This window comes from Anopheles nili, chromosome 2, assembly GCF_943737925.1.
Source record: "Anopheles nili chromosome 2, idAnoNiliSN_F5_01, whole genome shotgun sequence".
NCBI lineage: Eukaryota > Metazoa > Arthropoda > Insecta > Diptera > Culicidae > Anopheles > Anopheles nili.
In genome coordinates, this window is record NC_071291.1 from 15642005 (window position 1) to 15662208 (window position 20204).

The 20204-nt window shown below is 51.3% G+C and overlaps 3 protein-coding genes across 3 annotated transcripts; 1 reads left to right on the forward strand and 2 right to left on the reverse strand.

The window, feature by feature from the left end:
• The first annotated feature begins 2980 nt into the window (after positions 1-2980).
• LOC128721604 (myb-like protein I) lies at positions 2981-5710 on the forward strand. The gene has a single exon (XM_053815373.1). It carries the CDS (start codon positions 3067-3069, stop codon positions 4375-4377), a length of 1311 nt encoding a protein of 436 aa, XP_053671348.1. The 5' UTR covers positions 2981-3066; the 3' UTR covers positions 4378-5710.
• Positions 5711-7074: 1364 nt separating this feature from the next.
• LOC128731172 (CD2-associated protein-like) lies at positions 7075-7820 on the reverse strand. Its single transcript, XM_053824274.1, has 2 exons — positions 7694-7820; positions 7075-7484 (listed from the first exon to the last, which is right to left on the reverse strand). Exons 1-2 carry the CDS (start codon positions 7818-7820, stop codon positions 7075-7077), a joined length of 537 nt encoding a protein of 178 aa, XP_053680249.1.
• Positions 7821-16690: 8870 nt separating this feature from the next.
• On the reverse strand, positions 16691-18284 carry LOC128720948 (E3 ubiquitin-protein ligase TRIM37-like). The gene is made up of 2 exons (XM_053814650.1): positions 17194-18284; positions 16691-17119 (listed from the first exon to the last, which is right to left on the reverse strand). The coding sequence occupies exons 1-2, from the start codon at positions 18282-18284 to the stop codon at positions 16717-16719; spliced, it is 1494 nt and encodes a 497-aa protein (XP_053670625.1). The 3' UTR covers positions 16691-16716.
• Between the last annotated feature and the right edge of the window lie 1920 nt (positions 18285-20204).

Sequence of the window (20204 nt, forward strand, 5' to 3'; positions counted from 1 at the left end):
CCTATCCTTCCCCAACCCATCTTGATGACAGTCTTTTATTTCCGCTCGATTTCGAGTGACCGAGCTGGGCGACCGAAATGTCACCGTGCAACCGTGCGAGCGAACGTAAATTGGGTGCGGAAAATGCATGGCTCGGAAAATGCGCCGCTCGAACCGAAAGACCTGTTGCATCTCACGCGCGCCCGCGTGTGTGTGCCTATGCATCGCGGGTGCATCGAGAGAGCAGCAACAGAAAAAAATCATCGCAAGCAAGCGGGAAGCCATAACCTAGATATTGGATGATATTTTCATTTCACGCCGGGTTGCATCGTCCGTCCGGCGTTTTTCCACCATAGCCGTTCGGTGGAGTGGCATCGATCACGATGATGATGCTGATCAGCCAGCATGATGGACGATGGCGTCGAGGAAGATTTGCAACAAATGGCAAGCCTTTCGTCTCCGATATCGTCCACCCATGCACCCGCTCAGGCGGGATCGGAAGCAAACGGTTTATTATTAGTTCCCATTTGGGGGTGGGTAGCGCTTTTCGCACGTTACGCGCGTGCATGTGCGTGCAACCATTTAATAGAGACCTTCTCCGCTGCTCCTCGGTACAAACAAGACAAATTTTTACGAGCTCCAACTGCTCGGGATCAGCTCGCGGTACAATACTCACCGATCGGTGGCGCTGTTTCGCAAGATCAACCCCTCTGACCTGCCTGAACGAGGGTGGTGGGACCCCACGGAGCAAAGGGTGGGTGGTGAACGAGTGTAGGGGTGCGAAAAACGCACATGCGTCGCCATCCGGAGCCAGATCCGGAGAAGAAACTGGGCCAAACGCCGTGCCGACAGCCGCAGTGTTGGCGGGCGACATCGAGAGACAATCGTCTTCGAAAGGTGTCAGAATGCGATCGACGGTTGGCGAGTGTGAGAGAGAGAGAGAGAGAGAGTGAAAGAAAGAGAGAGAGAGAGAGAACATGGCGCCCACCGGCCAGATGACAACCGGAACGCACTGCTACGCAACGGATCGCCGAGAATGAGGTTAGCTATTCTTGGAGCACCAAATCCAACGCCCAAACTCCCCAAGAAGCTGTTCGTGCGATCGTCTGTGGAAAACCCTGCAGAAAGCAGAAACGGACCGGAGCGACCTTGCCGTGACGGGTCATATTACCGGGCCGGTTCGAGATAGTGCGGGTGGTCAAGAATCGGCCCGCGTGTTCCGATCGATCCCGGCCACAAGTTGCCAATTTTCACCTCATCGAGAAACGCCCACCGTCGGTGGAAGGGTCGATGCGCAGGTCGTGGAAGGAACAGGCAGTTCAGCGATACATAAGCTGCGAGTGAGCAAAAAAGGGCCGATAATTATGCATCGACGTCGTAGGAAGTCCTCGGAATGAACGAACAAAGTCCTCGAAAGCCCGTTTTCTCCGTCTGGACGACATTAAATACGCCTTCCCTGAGGGAAGGTCGCCAATGGACGCTGAAGCTAGCATTAATTCCAGAATTCCAGCGACTCTGACGTTCACTCGACGGGGGGACTGATTTTTTTTTATGCTCGAAATTGAATTCTCGTACCATCTTACCATGAGCCAGTAATTGCCATTACATCAACCATCGAGCATATGTCCGACCAACATGGCGACCTGGAAGCGGCCCGAGGACAGACCACTTTTACTGAGCACCCAGACCACGGGAGGACATGATTCACCAAGGCCATCCCTCAGGGAAGGCACACAAGAGCCTCAGTGAGAGGGAGCTCGCGATTTCGCTTGCAGGAAAAAGCCAAAGGGAGCGGAGTGTAGAAATTGCAAGTTATGCAAGTTTGTTCTTAGCTTCAACCAGCGAACGTGTAAGATAACGTGCGCGCTGGATCACAAGACATTACGTCATCCGGCCGAATTTGCCAGCAGAAGAAAGTACTCCCTTTCGAAATTTTGTGTCTTTTTTGTTTTTCTTCTCCCATCCCGAATCCGTCTGGTGACGTTACGCTGCAGCGATTACCGCGTCGTCTGGCGCATGGGAACAAGGGAAAGCACCACAGGTGACAGGTGAACGGTGACCTCGCGTGGAAGTTGGCCGGTTTTCTGGGCTCACGCGTGAACGCTTGCGTACGGGCACGCGCGCCATAAATCAAACACAATCAAACGTGCTGCTACCGCTTCTATCTGGATCCTGAGCCTGATCCGAGCCACTAATGCGTTTATCCGTTGATTGATTCGACAGCCAAGGGTTAGGGCTTCATCGGATTAATAAAGCCGGCAACGAAGTCCAACAACGCGCACGTGGGGGTTTCACGCAAGCAAAACCTCAACGAAACACGCCTGGAATTCGGGCGGCGCAGCGTTCGAAGGCGAACTTACCGGTTGACCTCCAGGACTCACCCAACGCTGACCCCGACCAGACGTTGACGCCCTTCTGGAGACGATCTCGTGGAGGCAAACGCGAAGGTAAATCAGTGCGTAAACCGTTTTCATCACCCACCGGTCGGTGGTTCTTTCTCCTTTCGATTTCGATCGCGCAGCGCCAGAAACCGATCACAAGGAGACCGCAAGTGATTTAGTTCACCACAGGAGTAAGCAGAAAGGCTTTGGCACCCAGCGGCCTGATAGCGCTTGCTTTCGCTCGCGCCTGTTGCACCTTTGGTTGGGTTCGGTTTTTTGGGGGACCAAATCGGTCCAACCCCGGACCTCGGCCAGCCGGTGTGTTATGCAATGGCAGAAATGCGCAAACCCGCCGCTGACCGTGATGTCCTTCCGAGATCGAAAAGAGACCACGTAAAAGCGACACACCGGGCCTCGTAGCGAGCGACGAACCGGCTCCGATCGGTTGGTAATCTGTTTCTTGGGGCTTGTTTTTCTTGCTGCTGCTTTCCTTCGCGAGGGCGAACGGACGCCGGAGGACGAATTCGGTTGGCCGTATAAAACTGGAGCAGGGGTGCCTTTTTTTGGACAGTACCCAGGGAGTGTCCGTTGGCGTACGTTGGGTTGTCAGGAGCACTGTGTACTGTGCGAGTTTAGTGAGCTGCTGATAGCGCATTATCCTGTGAGGTTGCCTTTGTAAAGGACATCTCGAGAAATCGGTGTCACCATGAAGTGCTTTATAGTGCTAAGTGCGCTAGTGCTCGCACTAGTCAGTGCAAGACCGGAAGGATACAGCTACTACACGCCGCATGGTTCTACCTCGGTCCAACATGGTCACTCTGCTAGTTCTAGTGCCAGTGTACAGTTCACATCCGGTGCCAGTGAACTAGACGATTGCGAGGAGCCACAACACGAACAGCTGCCGCCATTGGTTCACAGCCAGCTGCACTACTTTGCTCCACAAGTCGTCGATCATGGAGCATCGTCATCGTCATACCTGAGCAGTTCTTCGGGACTCCAGCAACATCACTCGGCTCCAGTGTCCGTTTCGAGTGCTTCTTCCTCGAGCTCGGGACTATTCCAGCACCAACAGCAGCAGCAACATCATCATCACCAGCAGCAGTCACACCAGCAAGTTGTTCATCAACAAGCTCCAGAACCTCAGGTCGATTACTTCACCAACGTTCATCAGCACGAGTCGCACCATCATCACGAACCATCGGTTCACTACGTGCAGCAGCCCGTCGTGAAGGAAGAAGTGCACAAACACGTGTACGTGCACGTTGCACCCGAGGAGAAGGAAGAAATCCACCAGAAGGTGATCCTTCCGACGTACACCAAGCAGAAGCACTACAAGATCATCTTCATCAAGGCTCCGGCTCCACCCACCGTCAGCAAGGTTGTGCTTCCGCAACCACCAGTAAACGAGGAGAAGACCCTAGTTTACGTGCTGCACAAGAAGCCGGAACTGGAGCAGGAAATCGTCCTGCCAGCACCGGTTACAGCCAAACCCAGCCGTCCTGAGGTGTACTTCATCAAGTACAAGACCAAGAAGGAAGAGAAGCACCAACAGCACTCGACTAGCAGCAGTAGCAGCAGCAGTTCCTTCGATAGCAGTAGCTCCCTGAGCAGTGGAGGTTACGAAACAGCGGATCTGGGTGGATTCGGTGGCAGCTTTTCACCGATCGTCGTCACAGAGGGATCGTACCATCAGTACAGCAGTACGCCGGCTCCACTCAAGCTGACCACCGTCCACTCTGTCGCATCCTCGTCCGTTGCTCCGGCGCCATCCTACGTCAGCAGCACGGCTAGCAGCAGTTCCGGTCACAAGGCACAAAGTATTAAGGTGACCAACATCGGCCTATCCGGGTACTCCACTGGAGGTTCTGGTCTCTCCAGCTCTAGCACGTCTGGATCCTCGAGCTCGAGCGGACGTCAGCGTGGCTCGAAGAAGTCCTGCGGAAAGTGCAGCAAAACGAACAGTGCGCCGGTATCCGTGGGCGGAACTCTCGATGCGTTCGTGTCGAACATCTTCTAAGCACTGCGTAAAGGACGCAGTATCTTTAGCTCTTAGAACTCGTAGAAACATTAGCTAATTACCAGGGAACTCTTCACTTAGTACTCTTTCTATTGAATTCTTACCCACTTAACAGCCTTCACGACACCGACTTCGTAGGTGTTTTGTTGGGGATGGTGGCTCGTTGTTAATAAAACCCTAGCCAATACTAAACACTCCTCTGGCACTCATTGCACAGCTTCATCAGTGCCCGGCCGCGTGCATACTCGCCACATTATGCAACCCAAAATGCGCAGCCACAGTACGGCTTGTGAAAGGGCTGAATGATCGATAACGATGATCTGATCCGGCGAAAGAGAATGTATGACGGGCTTGCCTGCGATAGTTCACTTCGCTGTTGATAATGCTAATGTCCTCTTTGCTTCCTCGATCGTCCACCCAGCCATCCCTTTCGTTGTCTTCATCACCGAAGGGTCTTGAGCTCGAATGGTACGTAATTAGTGGTGCGAATTGGCTGCGATTTGTCGCCCGGAACGTGCGACCCATGTAACGAAAGTGGGAAGCTCTCAAGTGTCTTCATCTCATCGCTGACGATCGTAACGGCGATCGAGATGGCGCATGATGGATTTTCCAGCGTTGTTTTCTCTCTTTCTAACTCTTAGATCGCTGATGGAGCGCTCTTTTTTTGTTTCTCCTTTACGTGAAGATTTGCGAAGAAGCGTGTCTCGTTAATCCTCCTAATGTTTTATCGTTCCACTCCGTCCTCTGGATGGTGGGTTTAAATTGGCCGCTCGAAGTCACGTATCGCAACAGGTGCCAGATAACCAGGTACCTTCGAATTTCGATGGCCTAACAGCATCCACGATGGATGACCGTTACCGATTGGCATGTTTTTCCTAACGCACCTTTCCTCCACACACACACCTCTCTCTCTCTCTCTCTCTCTCTCTCTCTCTCACACACACACACTCTTTCTCTCTTTATCTCGCATTTTCACCTGTACGCTGGACCATGAACGAAGCTGGACGAAAACTTAAAATCGATTACCGTATTAGCGAAATGGCTACGCTGAAGGCGAGCGGTTGAAAACCAATTCACGCTTCGGGGCATGACCTCATACCTTCTGCGAGCTGGTCCTCCACCAATGTTGACCCTCGGAGCTGCCAATTTTTGCTAAATGCAGACTCAATCGCTAGAGTAATCATTGCATACTTCACCGTCCTTTGCAATACCTGTCGATCGTTGGCCAACAGTGGCTACTGTTTGCCTCACGAAAACCTCCCGACCATAACTCATCTGCAAGCCCGCGAGGTGGAGAAGAAAATAATATTAATTTAAATTGCTCCATGATTCAATAAAGATGTTATACATAATCTCAACCGGTTTGTCTACCCGTCTCAACACCCCAACTAGCTGTCCTGTCGGTTGCATTTTAATCGAGCATGATAGATGATTTCTATTCCAACACAACACATCTCTGAACCGCAATGTTGGGTGAATTCTACGCTACGTTACGCTTACTCCACGCTTAGTTACGCAAACCTCCGCATGCTCATAGCGATCGGGCCACTTTGCACCAAAGTTCTGCCGGTCCGGTCAAACCTTGAGCATCCATCAACGACGCCGATGTACCCGAAAAGTAAGTGCTGCCAATGGCGCCGCAGTAGAACATCGATTCCATCAACCCAACCGTCGAGGTGCAGTTTTGCCGGATCAAGCGGAAAGCGCACGCGGTAGTGGATTTGAGTAATACACATTACGCTTTTCCTTGAGTCGACAATTCGATCGCGCTCGTTCGCGTCACGTTCTGTTTCTCGCTTGTGGTGGGCCAAGCAAACAAACAAAAAAAACCGCCCCACATGCCACCATTGTGACACGGCTGCGTCCACAAATTACGAAGCTTCTCGAATGCACCGCGCAGCATGGTGAAGGTCTTTTCCACCGAGTGATACATTGTCAGTTGACGGTGTTGGTTGCATCGCTGGCCACATAAGCCCACGCGCCCCATCCCCATTTTCTTCGGATTCCGCTTGCACTTCCGCCATTGCAACTTTCGCCATTTTGTCGCGAGTGAAAAGAGGGGCTGCTTTTGTTTAAATAAAAAATTTGTCACCGTTGTTTTTTTTATTCTACTTGAAGCGTGTGCCACGCTTCGGCGCCGAAACCGTTTCCGGTACCGGGCGAAGGCAGTGGAAATACACACTCAGCGTATGCGATATCCTTACAGTAATAAATAACAAAATGGTAACGACTATGGCTTTCTCTCTCGCTCGTTCCTTTCTGTCATGATTTGCCAGCTCGCTCGAAACCGTTACTACTCCTTCTAACCGCCTGTGTTGGCCTACTTCGATCCTTCGATCGTTCGCTTTTTTTTGTCTTCTTTTCGTGTAAATGTTATCAGTGTGGGTGAAAAAGTTGGATAAAAGAAAGCAATACATGTCGCAGAATAATGTATGACGTAGTCTATATACAGGCGCCAACCACCAGCCACCCCCGGTGTGTCCATCCACCCCTCGGGAGTACGGCACAATGGAGAAAGGATAATGGTCAGCTTCCGATCGAGACGTTCGCGCCTACGATCAGCTAATCTCGTAAGTCCTGGGTGATGTGTTGCGTCGTCGAGTGCGTCGGTGTGATGTGGTGCAGGGGATGAAGTGCGCGGATGTACTGGCCTGGTGCCGGAATGGCGATGGCCCGCGTGTCCCGCTCCTGGACGGCTTAGTACGGGCCAGACTGGCCAGGCGGTCCGTATTCGGGCTTCGGCTGAGAAGCCTTCTCCTTCTGGGTCTTGTACTTGATGAAGTACACCTCCGGCTTGCTTGGCTTGGTCGGTGGTGGCGTCGGGATGACGATCTCCTCCGGCTCTTCGGGCTTCTTGTGCAGCACGTAAACCAGGGTCTTCTCCTCGTTCTGAGGCTGTACTGGGATGATCGGAGCCTTCGGGGCCGGTGGGCTCGGTGCCTTGATGAAGATGATCTTGTAGTGCTTCTGGGCCGGTGCGACTGGGCTTACACGGGGATAGGACACTTCCTCTTTCTCTGGGGGTGGCACATGGACGTAGATGTGCTTCTGGACGATCTGTGGCGCGGGGTTGTAGTTGTAGCCAGCGCTGGCACTCGAGCTGCTACCTGTATGCGATAAAGGGACGAAATAGCAAGAAAGAATTGCTCATCAGTATCCGAATCCATGGCAGCGAGTTCTGACATAGATCAACAGCAAGGATCTTGATCTTGAAGGACTAAATAAGAGCTGTTCTCGTCTATAACGTTGCGTTATTGGATCACCAGATCAAGAATGGAACTACAGAAAAACCATCCAAACGGTGCATTTTACGGACCTGCGTAAGGACCACCAAAGTCCCCGATCGAGGTGAAGGATGGAGCCGACGAGTAGGACGAGAAGCCTGCTTCCGGACGTGCGGCAGCGTACGCCAGTACCACACTTAACACTACAAACACCTTCATCGTGAGTTAGCTAAAGAAGCACAGTGAAACACGGGACACGATACCACCGAACCGCTGCTACTGCTAATGTTGCTGAAACAATGCACAATTTGAAACTGTTGCTGGATCTTGCGGTGCAATGATTATTTATACCAGCGCAACTGCCGGCCTCCACGCTCGAGAGTACCCTGGGCAGCATCCGAAGCCCGATGAGCCCCCGAGAGTGGGACCATCCCCCCACACACACACACACACCCGAAACCGCGCACGCACACCACAACCGAAGCGAAGATGAGCTTCGAAGCTCCGTTCACACGGTGGCGCATCCAAACGGCACGATCGCACACCAGCATAAATCCGAGGCCCTTCTCCGGCACACGAACCGCGGGAAACCAGCGGGAGTCATCCTTCTCCTTCCAGAGCTCGACTTGACATCTGCAACACCCGAGAACCACCACCTCCACCACCATCAGAAGAAGGCGCCGACTTGAGCGATCGAGTTGCCGAGAAAGATCGCAGTCGATCGTTTTGCTAATCGCCACCGACAGATGCGATAACGCAAGGCTGTCAAACTCCGAAGGCTACCCAGTGTAACAGTAGCCTGTGACGACCCGCGGCGATAGGGAACATAGGGGTTGATACTTCTTCACTTTCTCTGACCCATCGCCAGTTCGCTGGGGAATTCTCGCTGGGAACGCGCGCAGATTCTTCGATGGACGGTTTCGCGACGGTTGCAGTGAAAGGCTTCCCCTTCGTTCGAGCCTCTTCCGTCAACCGATGCAACTGGCGGGAAAGCCTCCCCACCACGTGGCAGTAGGTGCTGCTAGGGGGAGAGAATGTGCGTTATGAAAACTGCCATCGAGCTGAGCGCCGACTTTGCATAGCCGGGGCAGTTGGGCAAAAGCGCGGAAAACGATGCGCACGGCCGTTGCGCGTTACGAAATGGCGATGAAACTAATGTGTGCTTGTTGTACTAGGTTGTTTATTTTTTCCTTTGCTTTTTGCGCTGAGTAAAACACGAGATCCGCGAGTGTACTAAATGCTCGTGCGTTTATACGACCGGTTCGGCTAATCATGTTGACATTACGCGACAAGCGCTTGATTGATCACATTCCAATGCTCGATAGCTCGTTCTTTTCTTTTTCTCGCCGTTCGTCGACCTATTTTGTGTAAGGATCCCCAACGATCGAAGATTGGCGCAATCAAGGTCAATGGAAGTTTCTCGTTCGTCGAGAGGATTTGCATAACGAATTTGATGGCTCATCATCGAAGGAAGATGCGCGTATCACGTGATAGAAACACTTTCACTTTCAAGTACATGATGAATCTAATGCTTCAAAACGAACCAGCCTTCCTTCCTGCTCGACCTTTACAATCTGGATCAATGTTTTAGCCAGTTTTCTCCGGCCCATCTCGCTTAGTGTCCGATTTCCCATGCCATCCGTTCTATTGTGGTACCATCATCAGTCGAAACCGCGGTTGCAATATTGCATTTTCCTCCATTCGGATCTCGCCTTCGTCCTAGCGTTGCTTCCTCCATTATGCAAACGAGCGATCCACCGTTAAAGGTCACCCTTCAAGAGCACTTATCGCCTTGCATGGCCCGGCCAGGAAGCGGTGCGCATTACGTACAGTTTTTCCCGCAACCGAGCACGAGATTTATACGACTGTACACGCGAGGGAAAAAAGAGCCTCGCAACTGGCCCCGGACTATTTGTCTTGCGTTCTGATGCCATTTATGCCAGATCGAATCGTCCGTCGGCGGGCAGACAGCGTGGAAGATCGTCCACTTTCGTGCGCGAAATGGACTCCCTCTCGGGGAGCCCTTAAGACGATGGGTAATCGGTCCGCGCAGGTTAAATAACGCTCTTCCATGTCAGCTTCGAGATGGCGCTGGAAAAAGGTTTCACCCCATTTGGATTCACTCGCACCACTCGCTCGGCCACGCGGTGGAACAATTCAATCAAATCTTCCATCCATTTGCAATTGCCCAAGCACCAGGACGGGATGGGACAGAAAAGGGCCCGGTTTCAGGACGGGGAAACAAAGACCACGAAATTGGCCGGGGCGCGCGATATGTGAGAAACCCGTGTCTGATTCCGCTTGGGTGAGAGCAGCAAAAAAAGAAGCCCTCAATCTCGCTAGCAAGAAGCAGAATGAATCGATTTGTACGCCAACCTCGGGTGCCAGCACCGTGGGCTTACTCGAAGGGCTAGCTCTGAGGGTTTTGCATTCGCCACGGTCTGAATTACCCTGCGGTGGAGAATTTACATAACGTCTCTTAAGACGCATCCCCCAGGGCGGCATTTCCCGATCAACAGGCTGGAGTGCTGTGGGCCATTGGGTGGAAACTGCCATTTCGCCCACTGAACCGATTTTTGAACCCTTTTTACGCGCCCCCAAAGCAAACCAAGGAGAAAAAAAAACCCCCCAAGTTAAGCGGACCCCGAATTTGGCGGACCTGATCCGCTACGCAAATCATCACTTTGTTCCATCAATCTCAAGCCTCAAGCCAGACCGAACACGCCAGTCAGGTCAAACAGCGTGCCGTTTGAAAGCGAGAGTCTTAACCGTTTGACCTTGCATAATTACATACTCGTCGCCACACGGTTCGTGGTCGGCTGTGGTTTGTTGTTTCTTTTTTTTTTGTGCGTGCGCGTGTGTGTGTGTGCTCCCTGCACTCTTCAGTTCCCTTCACTTGCGAGCCATCCGTGGCCAGTGGAGTTCGAGCAACCTCCCGGGTGCTTAGAATCGACCCAACAGCGATCACGACATCACTCGAGCATCGGTGTTACCATTTTGAGCGTGTCGAACCCTCTATTTCCCGCCACCGAACGTTCGGAAAGGTGTTAGGATACTATGGCTCTCAAGCGGGGCCCTCCCGATGGCCAAAAGCGAACCTCTCGGACCGGTACGCTCGAGTGCCACAAGCCTGGTAGCAGTCCACTCCACAACCCGGTGTCATAAATAGATCCATCAACCGCTCGAGGGCACGGACCTCTTTGTCCACTTGGCGTGCTTGTGGGGAGTGTCGTGAGCCTGGGGGTTGAAAAATGTCCACCACGTGGGCACGAAACGGAGGAAATGTAGCTCGAGGGCTACAAAAAGCTGCCCACATTAGAGGCGAACCATTTCGGTGCCATTTGGGGGACCTTGGGGCCGGTTTACGCGCCGACAAGTGCACGTGCACTTGTGCTTGCTATGGAGATGCAGGAGGCTAAGAAGGATGGAAGAAGCCATCCCCCCCCCCCCCTATGAAGAGAAAGAAGGAGAAGGAAGGGAAAGAATGTGTAGGCAAATTAAATTCAACTTATTTGCCCCAAGCCAACCTGCGAAGATGCACGCGAGCTTTCAAGGTCGATGCGCAAAAGGACGGCCACATGGCGATGGCTCCAAGGAAACTGGCGGATGCTACCGATCGTTCGTCTTTTTTGTTTCTCCATTTTCATTTGCGCTCTTCTTCTTCCACATGTGTTTTGTTTGTTTGCACCAAACCCGCACCAGGGCAGGAAGTGGAAGTCGCGATCCGCACGCGCGGTGAGTCGGTTTTCCTTTTCGGAAAAGGCGCCCGATCCGGCGGAGGTTCCTGCGCGCGTTGCATAATTGCGGCGACGGCAATTGAGCGCACATGAATGAGGTCTACTAATGAGCCGATCGGTGGAATGAAGTTTCCTTCGCAGCCACCTGGCTGAGGCATACTTCTAGCCGCTCTGCCGGACACTAGGAAACCGCTGTTGGAGGGCCACCTGAGCCACCTGAGCCCGCACGGCAGAAGAAAGAAAGGCTCTTGTGTGTTTGCGAGGCGGGTTTTCGGAAGTCGCGCGTGTTACGTTCACCTCGTCAATCAATTACAGCACATTTCGAAGATGCTGCCTGACGCCGACACCGGCGCGGAGAGCTTGCGTGGATTAACGACCTTAGCGTGGCCGTAGATGGGTAGAAGGCTCTTTCGCCGCCACAGAGCACCCTCGGTTTAATAGTAATATCACTTTATTATGCGGATTATTCTCGTGCCTCCCGCGGGCCTTGGGGCTTTGGTGTTCGTTCGGAAGCTTTCTTCTGCGTGTTTGGACTTTTCCGCAAGGTCGACCCGGTGAAGGCAGCTTCGTTCGTTGATTTGTTTATTTCTAACAAATCGTCTTCTTTGGAGCGTAATTCCGACAGCTCCCAGCTGCATGAAGCGCATTTAATTTATGGTGGGATTTATAAGCCAATGATCAGTTGTGGCACGACTCAGACTCATTTGGAAGCTTCCATCCATCCCATCAGGGCGCTCTTCAGCGAAGCAGACTGTATTTAAGCGCCCATTGGATAACTACAATGCACTTTCATCCACGGGGCAGCCAGCGTTACCGGTTTATGGTTACCAGGAAGGCCTCATTTGCTCGGAAATCGTGTCCATCTCTCGTCTAATTGCTGTGAACGGGTGAGCCCAGGTTGGGCAACCGAACCGAGCCAGAAGAACCACGGCCCAAACGGCCACAAACCAATCGCATCGGAGAATAAATCAAACAACGAACCGTCACCGTCAAGTGCTGGCCACAATATCTCACGCAATTATCGAGCTCCGTTTTAAAGTACATCTTTTCTAATGCAATCATCGCCCGAGAAGGGCTCTACTGCTGCTAGCTCCCGGCTTTGCTCATCATCGAGCCGAAACGGCCTGTATAATTTGGGTCATGAATAATGCATCGGCTCGGGACTTCCTCCCAATCGCCATCTTAATGATCTGGCTTTTGGCAAACCGCCCGGTCAGCGAGCGAATTTCACTGCTCTAAAACAGCGGCTGATCCTCGCAGCGCCAGGCTTCGGTTGCAGCCGAATTATATCACACTATCATTCATTAACAATTGGCGTTACGTCACGCGAGGCGAGGCTCGTCTATTTCTGCCATCGACAAACATCTTTTCCACCCGCTCTATTGCACACCACGTGCACACGGTCCTCCCCCCGTTTGGTGGGGTTTTTTTTTTCTTTTTTATTTCACTCAATTTCATCGCCCGCAAGCCAGAATGGGCGGTGTCATTTTATGCTTCACGATTTCCACTCGCATTTCCACGGCGTGCAGTCGCGTTGGTGGGGTTGAAGCTGGGGGGAAGGGGGAGAGCGGGGGTACAATACCGAAAAAACAAAAAGCCAGATCAACCCCAGCAACCCCTGCAACTCGACGAAGAATGCACCACGATCGTGGCGCAGTTCCGTAAGACAAATCGCTTTTTATTCCATCTCATGGCTCGCTCGATTTGCTCGGGCAGAAGTTCACCTCTGGCCGGTTTGGTTCGCGTCATCACCGCACTCGTGGAGCGATGGTAATTATTTCAATTCGTTGCTGGTTTTATGCCGTTTTTTCACCCTCGCTTTATGCCGTTTTATTTGGTGTGTGCTTGCTCCATGGCAGTTGCTTTGCACGGTGCAGTTTTCCAGCCTGGGGCGGAAAAAGAAAACGAACGCTACGACGAGCTAAACCGACGGGGCGGAAAAATAGGCGTTCCAGGGGCGTTAAAAGGAAGGGAATCACAGCGAACGAGCGCAATACTAGGCTGACAATGGTAGATTTAGAGCCGTGCTAGCAATCAAGAGCACGAGCTAAATAAAACTGTGTACAAGCCCAGCGTCACTAAAGATGAATTATATCACTTCTAGCACCTGACGGGGGTGTGGAAAATACCGGGGCTGGTGGAATGGTGGAAAAAGAAGATGAAGCTGAGCGATCTTAATCTCTGCCGACTTCTAGCGGGAGAAAAAGATGTGTCAAAAGGTGAGAAAACCATTTTATTCATGCCTTGCGAAAACAACGAACCGTCGAGACAAAGGCGACGAAGGGAAATCTAAAAACAAAAAAATCCATTCGATCGGATGGTAAACATTCGCGAAAGCAAAGGAAAATGCGGAACAATGAAAGTGAAATAATTGAGAGCGATACGGAGATTAAAATTCACCGCAATATGGAGATAATTGAGGATCACATGGCGTTAACCCTTCGGTGGGGTGACTCAGTGAGTGGTTTGTTTGGACAGCGAATAATTTTTCGAATGTTTGGTATGAGTATGGTTTGTTTGAGTATTAGCAGACGTTCGTAAAATTGCACTCCATTACGACGTGTTGAAGTCTCATGATGATGGAAAATTCATTTGAGGTCACGCACTGAAGGGTTAATCGACCCAGAGATGCTTCAAACCTCCAACAGGCAGATCTCCGGCACTGGGTCGCTAGGGCAGCAAGGCGAACGGGCTGATGGACGCAAAATGATAGACACCAGCCGCTTAACGATGCACAATTGTGCAGTTTGCGTTTGCGGGCGCGTATTAGCGTGCGGCACGAGCATTACGCAATCGGTCCTTAATCGAACCCGTCACCTTTATACCCAAAAACCGTAGCAGCCGCGTTGGGTTAGCAGAAACAGCAAAAAAACACACACAGACGATCATCTAATTAATTTGCGTTCGAGTGCCTTTTTGGGGTGCTTTTTCATCGGCCAGCGAGCTGCTGGAAAAGCGGATGAGACAGATAGACACGACAGGGTATACGATTCGTATCCTTCATGATGGCATGCCAGTTCAAGGTTTGCCCAACTAAACCGCAGCCCATTGGCGCTTTTGTGCCTAAGCGGTTTTAATGGTTTTCTTTTTTTGCGGAATAACTTCGATTCCTTTTTTTAGCCGTTTTTTCCTCCGGCAACCAGACCGGCACGCAGGCCGCCAAAAACCGACGAACGAAACGCGCGCGAAAAGAGCATGAACGTGTGGCTTTTTTCGAGCGCGCAGACGAACAGCGTGAAAAAGCGTAAACAAAAGACATCAATGCGTTGCAAGGCACGAACTTCGTCGCTTCCGAAGGTAACTGGGAGGATCAAACCGTTCAACGTAGATCTTTTTTGTTGGTTTTTTTTTGCTCTCTCGTCAAATCTTCTTTCCAATCACATATGCGCCGAATATGGAGTCGTTTCGGAGGAAACAGGAAAACTCTCAAGTTCCTACGATGAAAAGGCTATCTCACCGCGTCTCAAGACCACTCGCAAAGTGGAACAAGAAGAATAGTTTCTTTATTGAATTCCATCGTAAAAGCGGCCCCCAAACTACACCAATCTGGCAGTGGCTGTTAACCGAAAACCTCTCATCCTAGTCGCTTAATCACTAATCACCGGCGTTGCTAAATGAAACGGGGTTTCCCTTTCATTTTGTGATGCGTCCCAGCGAAATGTTGCGTTTTGTACGTATTTTTTTTGTGAGTCTGTTCGTTGTTTTGCTTCGGTTTGTTTTACCTTTTTGGCGTAGCGTTTTCCTCGAAACGCAAACGCAAGGTAAAGCCACGATCGACAATGACGGGTACGACAGTTTTATTTCAGCCAGAAAGTGAATGGCAACGAAATAGCAGCTGAAAACGAGCCCCACTATCCCACCGGTCGGCGTCGTGTGGGGGATCGTTAATTTTATTACACATCTCCTGTCCGCTCACCGGACCCGGGTCCATTTTCGGATAGGTCAGTTTGCAGGCAAAGCCACACAAGATAAACCGAGCAGCTTCTATCAATCAAACACCGTCGAAACGGCCATCCAGTGGCCTTGCTGGATAGCTCTACCGGATGGTGAACGTGCTCGAGGATCCCTAGGGATTCCCGCTCAGGCGCGCACCCGTGGAAATTATGTCACTAGCGCTTTTTTCCTTCTCGATCATTTATTCCTACGTTTTATTAGTTCCTACATTACGATTACATAATCATATCATTGCTGCTCGGGGAATGTGGTGTGGTCTAACACCCACTATTGGTTCTCTCTCAACAAACAAACAAAAACCCCATCGCAATAACACGTTCAGGCTTCGGGTCGAGCTATGTTACCCCTATATGGGAGAGAAAGGCCTATCACGGTGCATTGATTCCCGGCCCTTGTGCAAACATGACAAAACTCATTTACGAACATCTGCATTCCCTCGTCACCTCGATGGACAATCCATTTAGGTGTCGCCATTCGCCGCATCGTCCGGCCAATCAAATCCAGGAACCCCGGGTCGCGCATAAACTTCCGCGTTCTTCGCGCACACGGAGTAACCGCATTTCACCCACGCGGTCCTATGCCTTCCCGGAGTTCACGGGGGCCGTTTTTTGTCGACCCTCCCACGAGTGGCTTCCAAGCCGGCTGGAAGGCCAACATAAATCCAACCCGGCTCCTTTCACGAGCGCGGCTAATCGAAGCGTCTTCGGCGCAACCTTCACCGGACGGAACGGCACCGGGCAGAACAGGTTGTCGGTGTGGATCGCCTGCGGTTGCGTATGTGATCATCCGCGTCTTCCTTTCCGCCAGGTGACGGCGTAATGCCGGGGGGATGCTTATCGAATCGAGTGGCCGCTTCACCGGGAGACGCTTGCAACGGCTCGGGAGGAAAATCCGGACGGGAAACGATTCACCAGATTCATAAGCGCAACCCTAAATAGCTGTTTTTTGCGTACAGCAACCGTTTCTACCGAGTGGCACTTTTACTTTTTCTTACTGCCAGCGCGCAGCCCTGTTATTGGTGTCAGGCAGGTTATCTGTCGGCCAGTGAGGCGTCATAACAATAAATATATTTTCCCTAGACCTTCTCTTTGCCCGCTATTGCTCCATCGCACTCCCACAGCAGCAGGCTCCAGCGATTCCCGTACAACGCTGCTTTTGATTATTTTATTCGAATTTAATCTCACTAACGTATCAATTTTCCTGTATGCAATTCAACATTCCTTTGCTAACATCGGTACAGTCTTATTTCCCATTTTTTAGGTGTAATCGAATTAAAAAAAGTGCTCAACATGCCTCAAAACATATCCTTTATGAGCATTGGAACGTGCTTTGAATTTTACAAACATATTTAAAGTACAATTTCCACCCTCTAAATTAACCTCCAGGCCACTGGCTCTCGTCTAGGTGCTCCCTTTCGAGGGAAACTACGAATCGGCAGAGGCACAGGGCCGTATGTTGTACAGCAACTCGAGCGAATCGTCATCCCGGAGGTAGTTCTCGCTTAGGATCGTCCGAAGCGTCACAAAGTCTCGCAAACCCCAGCCCTTTTGTGGCGTGCGGTCAAAGTACTGGCGAATCGTTTTGCTGATCGTCTTCTCCGGATCGACGTGTATCAGCTGGAACGTGCACTCCATCCAGCACGGTTTCCCGTTCACCAGTTCGAGGTAGATCCCGAAATGATCTTCCGATATTACGCACCACGCCATAATGCGCCAGGTACGCCCCAGACAATCGGAGAACTCGTTCGAGTACACCACCTTGTTGTCGTCGAAGGTGGAAAAGTTCTGCACCACAAAGATGCCCGTCTCGAAGAGGTTCGGTATTTCGCTGGAAAATACGCAATGACGGGTGGAAAATATTAGCGTCCTGATGCACAAAGGCAACTCACTCATCTCACTCACATCTTCAGACTCGCCGGTACACGGATCTGCTTGAAGTCCTTTATCGGGCTCATTCGGATCGCGTTGCATGCGCTGAAGATCTTCGATTTCATCTCGATCAGCTGCGGCTTGGTGCAAACGGCCATGTCACAGCGCATCTCCTGCAGCTTCGCATCGATCTGCTCCAGGTCGTGCACCAGCGAGTACCGATGGGTGCGCACCTTCGACAGCATGTCCTGCTCCTGCCGATCGAGGCTCTTCAGCGCAGACACCATGATCGCCTCCAGCTCGGCGTGCTTCACAACCTTCACGCGTCCAATTAGCTCGGCATTCCGCTCGATCTTGCTCACCAACGTCGCCACCTTGTCCCGATAGTGCTCTACCTTCTCCAGTTCGGCCTCCAGCAACTCGACGTGCTGTTCGTACGTCACCTGCAGCGCCTTAAACGTGTGATCCCGGTGGCGCCCTTCGGTGTTGTCCGTGGCGCATACCTCGCAGATGCACTGCTTGCACGTGGAGCAGTAGAAGTTGAGCGTCTTACCGTGCCGGGGACACTGCTCATCCACTCCTATCCCGCCATCTCGATCCTCCTCCGAGGACTCGAGCGAATCGTCCGCCCGAGGCGGCAACTCCGGACTGCGCAGGTTGTGCTGCAGCTTCTGAATGTCGTCGAACCACCGCACTTTCACGAGCTGATCCAGCTGGAGGGTAATTTTGCAGTTTGGGCAGCTCTGACTGCTGCCCGAATCGAGCCACTCCCCGATGCAGTCGTAACAGTACAGCTTCGAGCAGCGCGGACATAGATGAGGCTCTTCCAGCTTACCGAAACAGATCGTGCACTTGAAGATGTCGTCGATGTGGGACAGCACGTGTCGGCGGGACGTCCCATGGGAGCTTGTGGCAAGGGGGGATGTGGTTGCGGGAAAGGTCGGGACGTCGGATGAAGCCAGATTGGAGGTTCGAGCGCTGGAAGGTTGGGAGTAGTCCATTAGCAGTGGAAACGCACCGGAAGCTGTCGTGGAACTTTGCGTAACGGTCGGCGAAAAGGAGTGAGAAGCGGTCAAGGATCGTTGAGAGTCTTCTCTGGCGCCGTTGCTGCTAGAGCTGGCCATACTGGGACTGCAATAGAGCCTGTAACACGAAAAACACACACATCAGGTGAAGGATGTGAATCCTAAACAGACACACAATTAGGCGTACTCGGCAAGCGAACGGTGCATCCTTTATGTGTTGATTGTGAAAAATTCGGATACGAAATGTTTGAAGGCTTGAAAACTGTCCCGAAACACGCACTAAACCAACGCGCACTACTCATGTCTTATTTCGGTTCTAAAATGGAGATTAGAGTCAACGAACTTTCACTTAATGGCACACTCACAGCGCTGCGAGTGCGGAATTTTGTCCTCTACGGCGAAAAAAAAAGGAAACCGTTCAGAGCGAATGAAAGGATTACAAATTGCGCACAATTGGGCTCATTATCAAGTGTCGCAAATGAACAGCTAGCGGCCTGCCCATCCACTGTTGTAGTCATAAAAGTTTTAACTAGTTTCCAGCATCAGTTATCTGACAGGAGACGCTCAGTTCGAGCGGTATCACGTGGAGCTCATGTAGGAAGACTAACACACTATAGTGCATGTCGCAACCTAAGCGCGCTGTTATGTTGAATATAAAAGAAGAAAACCCTCACGCACACCTTTGGTAATTTGGTGTAAAAAAGCCAGGATGCTGTCAATGCCGCTGTCATCTTTAAACACTCCGCCTAATTCCGAAAAATCTCGTGTGTTTAACTTTTGTTGGACATCTGCACTCTGGTAAATTATTCATTGCAGAGACACGTCGTCGTTGTCGACGCTGCAGATAGGTCAAGTGCAACTAAATAGCAAGGTTCTTCTGGCAAAATGTTTACCCCTATTACCTTTAATAAAGTGTGGCACCTTCGTAAGCATCGTTTGCGGTCCCTTGCCGTTTTCTATTCATGATCATTAAGCGCTTCCCGGTCTAAAATTAGCAAAATCTATTTCATCGGCAAACTTTCGCACACAATAATTAAGCTAAGTACCTTTTGTGGGACGAACCACCGGGTAAAGTGTTCAGCAGTTAATTACCGCGCTTCTGAACGATATCATAATAAAATTTCATTTAAATTCAGCGATGAGAGAGCGATCCAGTGGTTATGTCCTCAGTGAACCGCGTTGCGAATTCGCAGCCGTTTGCACCAATAACAAAGAACCCCACAGATCATTACGGTTTCGGGCACACGAAACCATTTCCCACTTTCCCTTGCCGGCGACTGAGATGAATTGTTGAGCTGTCTGCCATTTTTCTCACTGCACTTCGCTCTGGTTTCCTGCTCTGTTGGGCCGAAATTTATGTTGCTTCTGAATTCACGCCACGATCAATATTGTTCGTGCAGTCAAACCGTTGCATGATTATGAGGGTCGTGTACAACTCGCTAAATAAAACGAAGCACGTTTCCGGGATTTTCCGCCACATTATCCGATCACATCGTAGTGCGCGCACGAGCACGGTTGCACCAGATGCACTTGCACTGCTCGTGCCCCCCACAACGACCCGCGAATCGGCCGGATATATTTGTCTGCAACGGTCGGTCGCATGCATGCGCCTGACTTGAGACGTCGCATGCCTACGCATGGTTAGCGGTAGCGTTTTTCCGAGCACTTATACCCACACAAGCACTAAACGCACGTACACCACTTCCTACAGGACAAGTTCACGGCCTAAGGGCAATAAACCCACAATTTAAGCTATTTTATATCGATCGATTGATCGATCGAACGAACGATCGTCGAATCTTACCAATTATGCTACAACTAGAAAACCCGCTTGTCGTCTCAGAGTGTGGGAACCGTTTTCTCCTTATATAAGTAATTACACCGTCTCACAGAGTTGCACTTTTTTGCAGCATGCGACCAGGTTTGTGTTCCTGCGGGACTAGTGCATCCGAAAGAACACATCCAATCGAGTTCCTGATGATCGTCACTGACTCACGACGATCGTGCATGTGCATCTAG

Excerpts from the sequence above, each read along its gene's own strand:
- LOC128720948 (XM_053814650.1), bottom strand. The coding sequence starts at position 18,284 with ATGGCCAGCTCTAGCAGCAACGGCGCCAGAGAAGACTCTCAACGATCC. Across the intron at positions 17,120-17,193 it reads GTACCGGCGAGTCTGAAGAT|CGAAATACCGAACCTCTTCG; the intron begins GTGAGTGAGATG and ends CGTATTTTCCAG.
- LOC128731172 (XM_053824274.1), bottom strand. The coding sequence starts at position 7,820 with ATGAAGGTGTTTGTAGTGTTAAGTGTGGTACTGGCGTACGCTGCCGCA. Across the intron at positions 7,485-7,693 it reads CTTTGGTGGTCCTTACGCAG|GTAGCAGCTCGAGTGCCAGC; the intron begins GTCCGTAAAATG and ends TATCGCATACAG.
- LOC128721604 (XM_053815373.1), top strand. The coding sequence starts at position 3,067 with ATGAAGTGCTTTATAGTGCTAAGTGCGCTAGTGCTCGCACTAGTCAGT.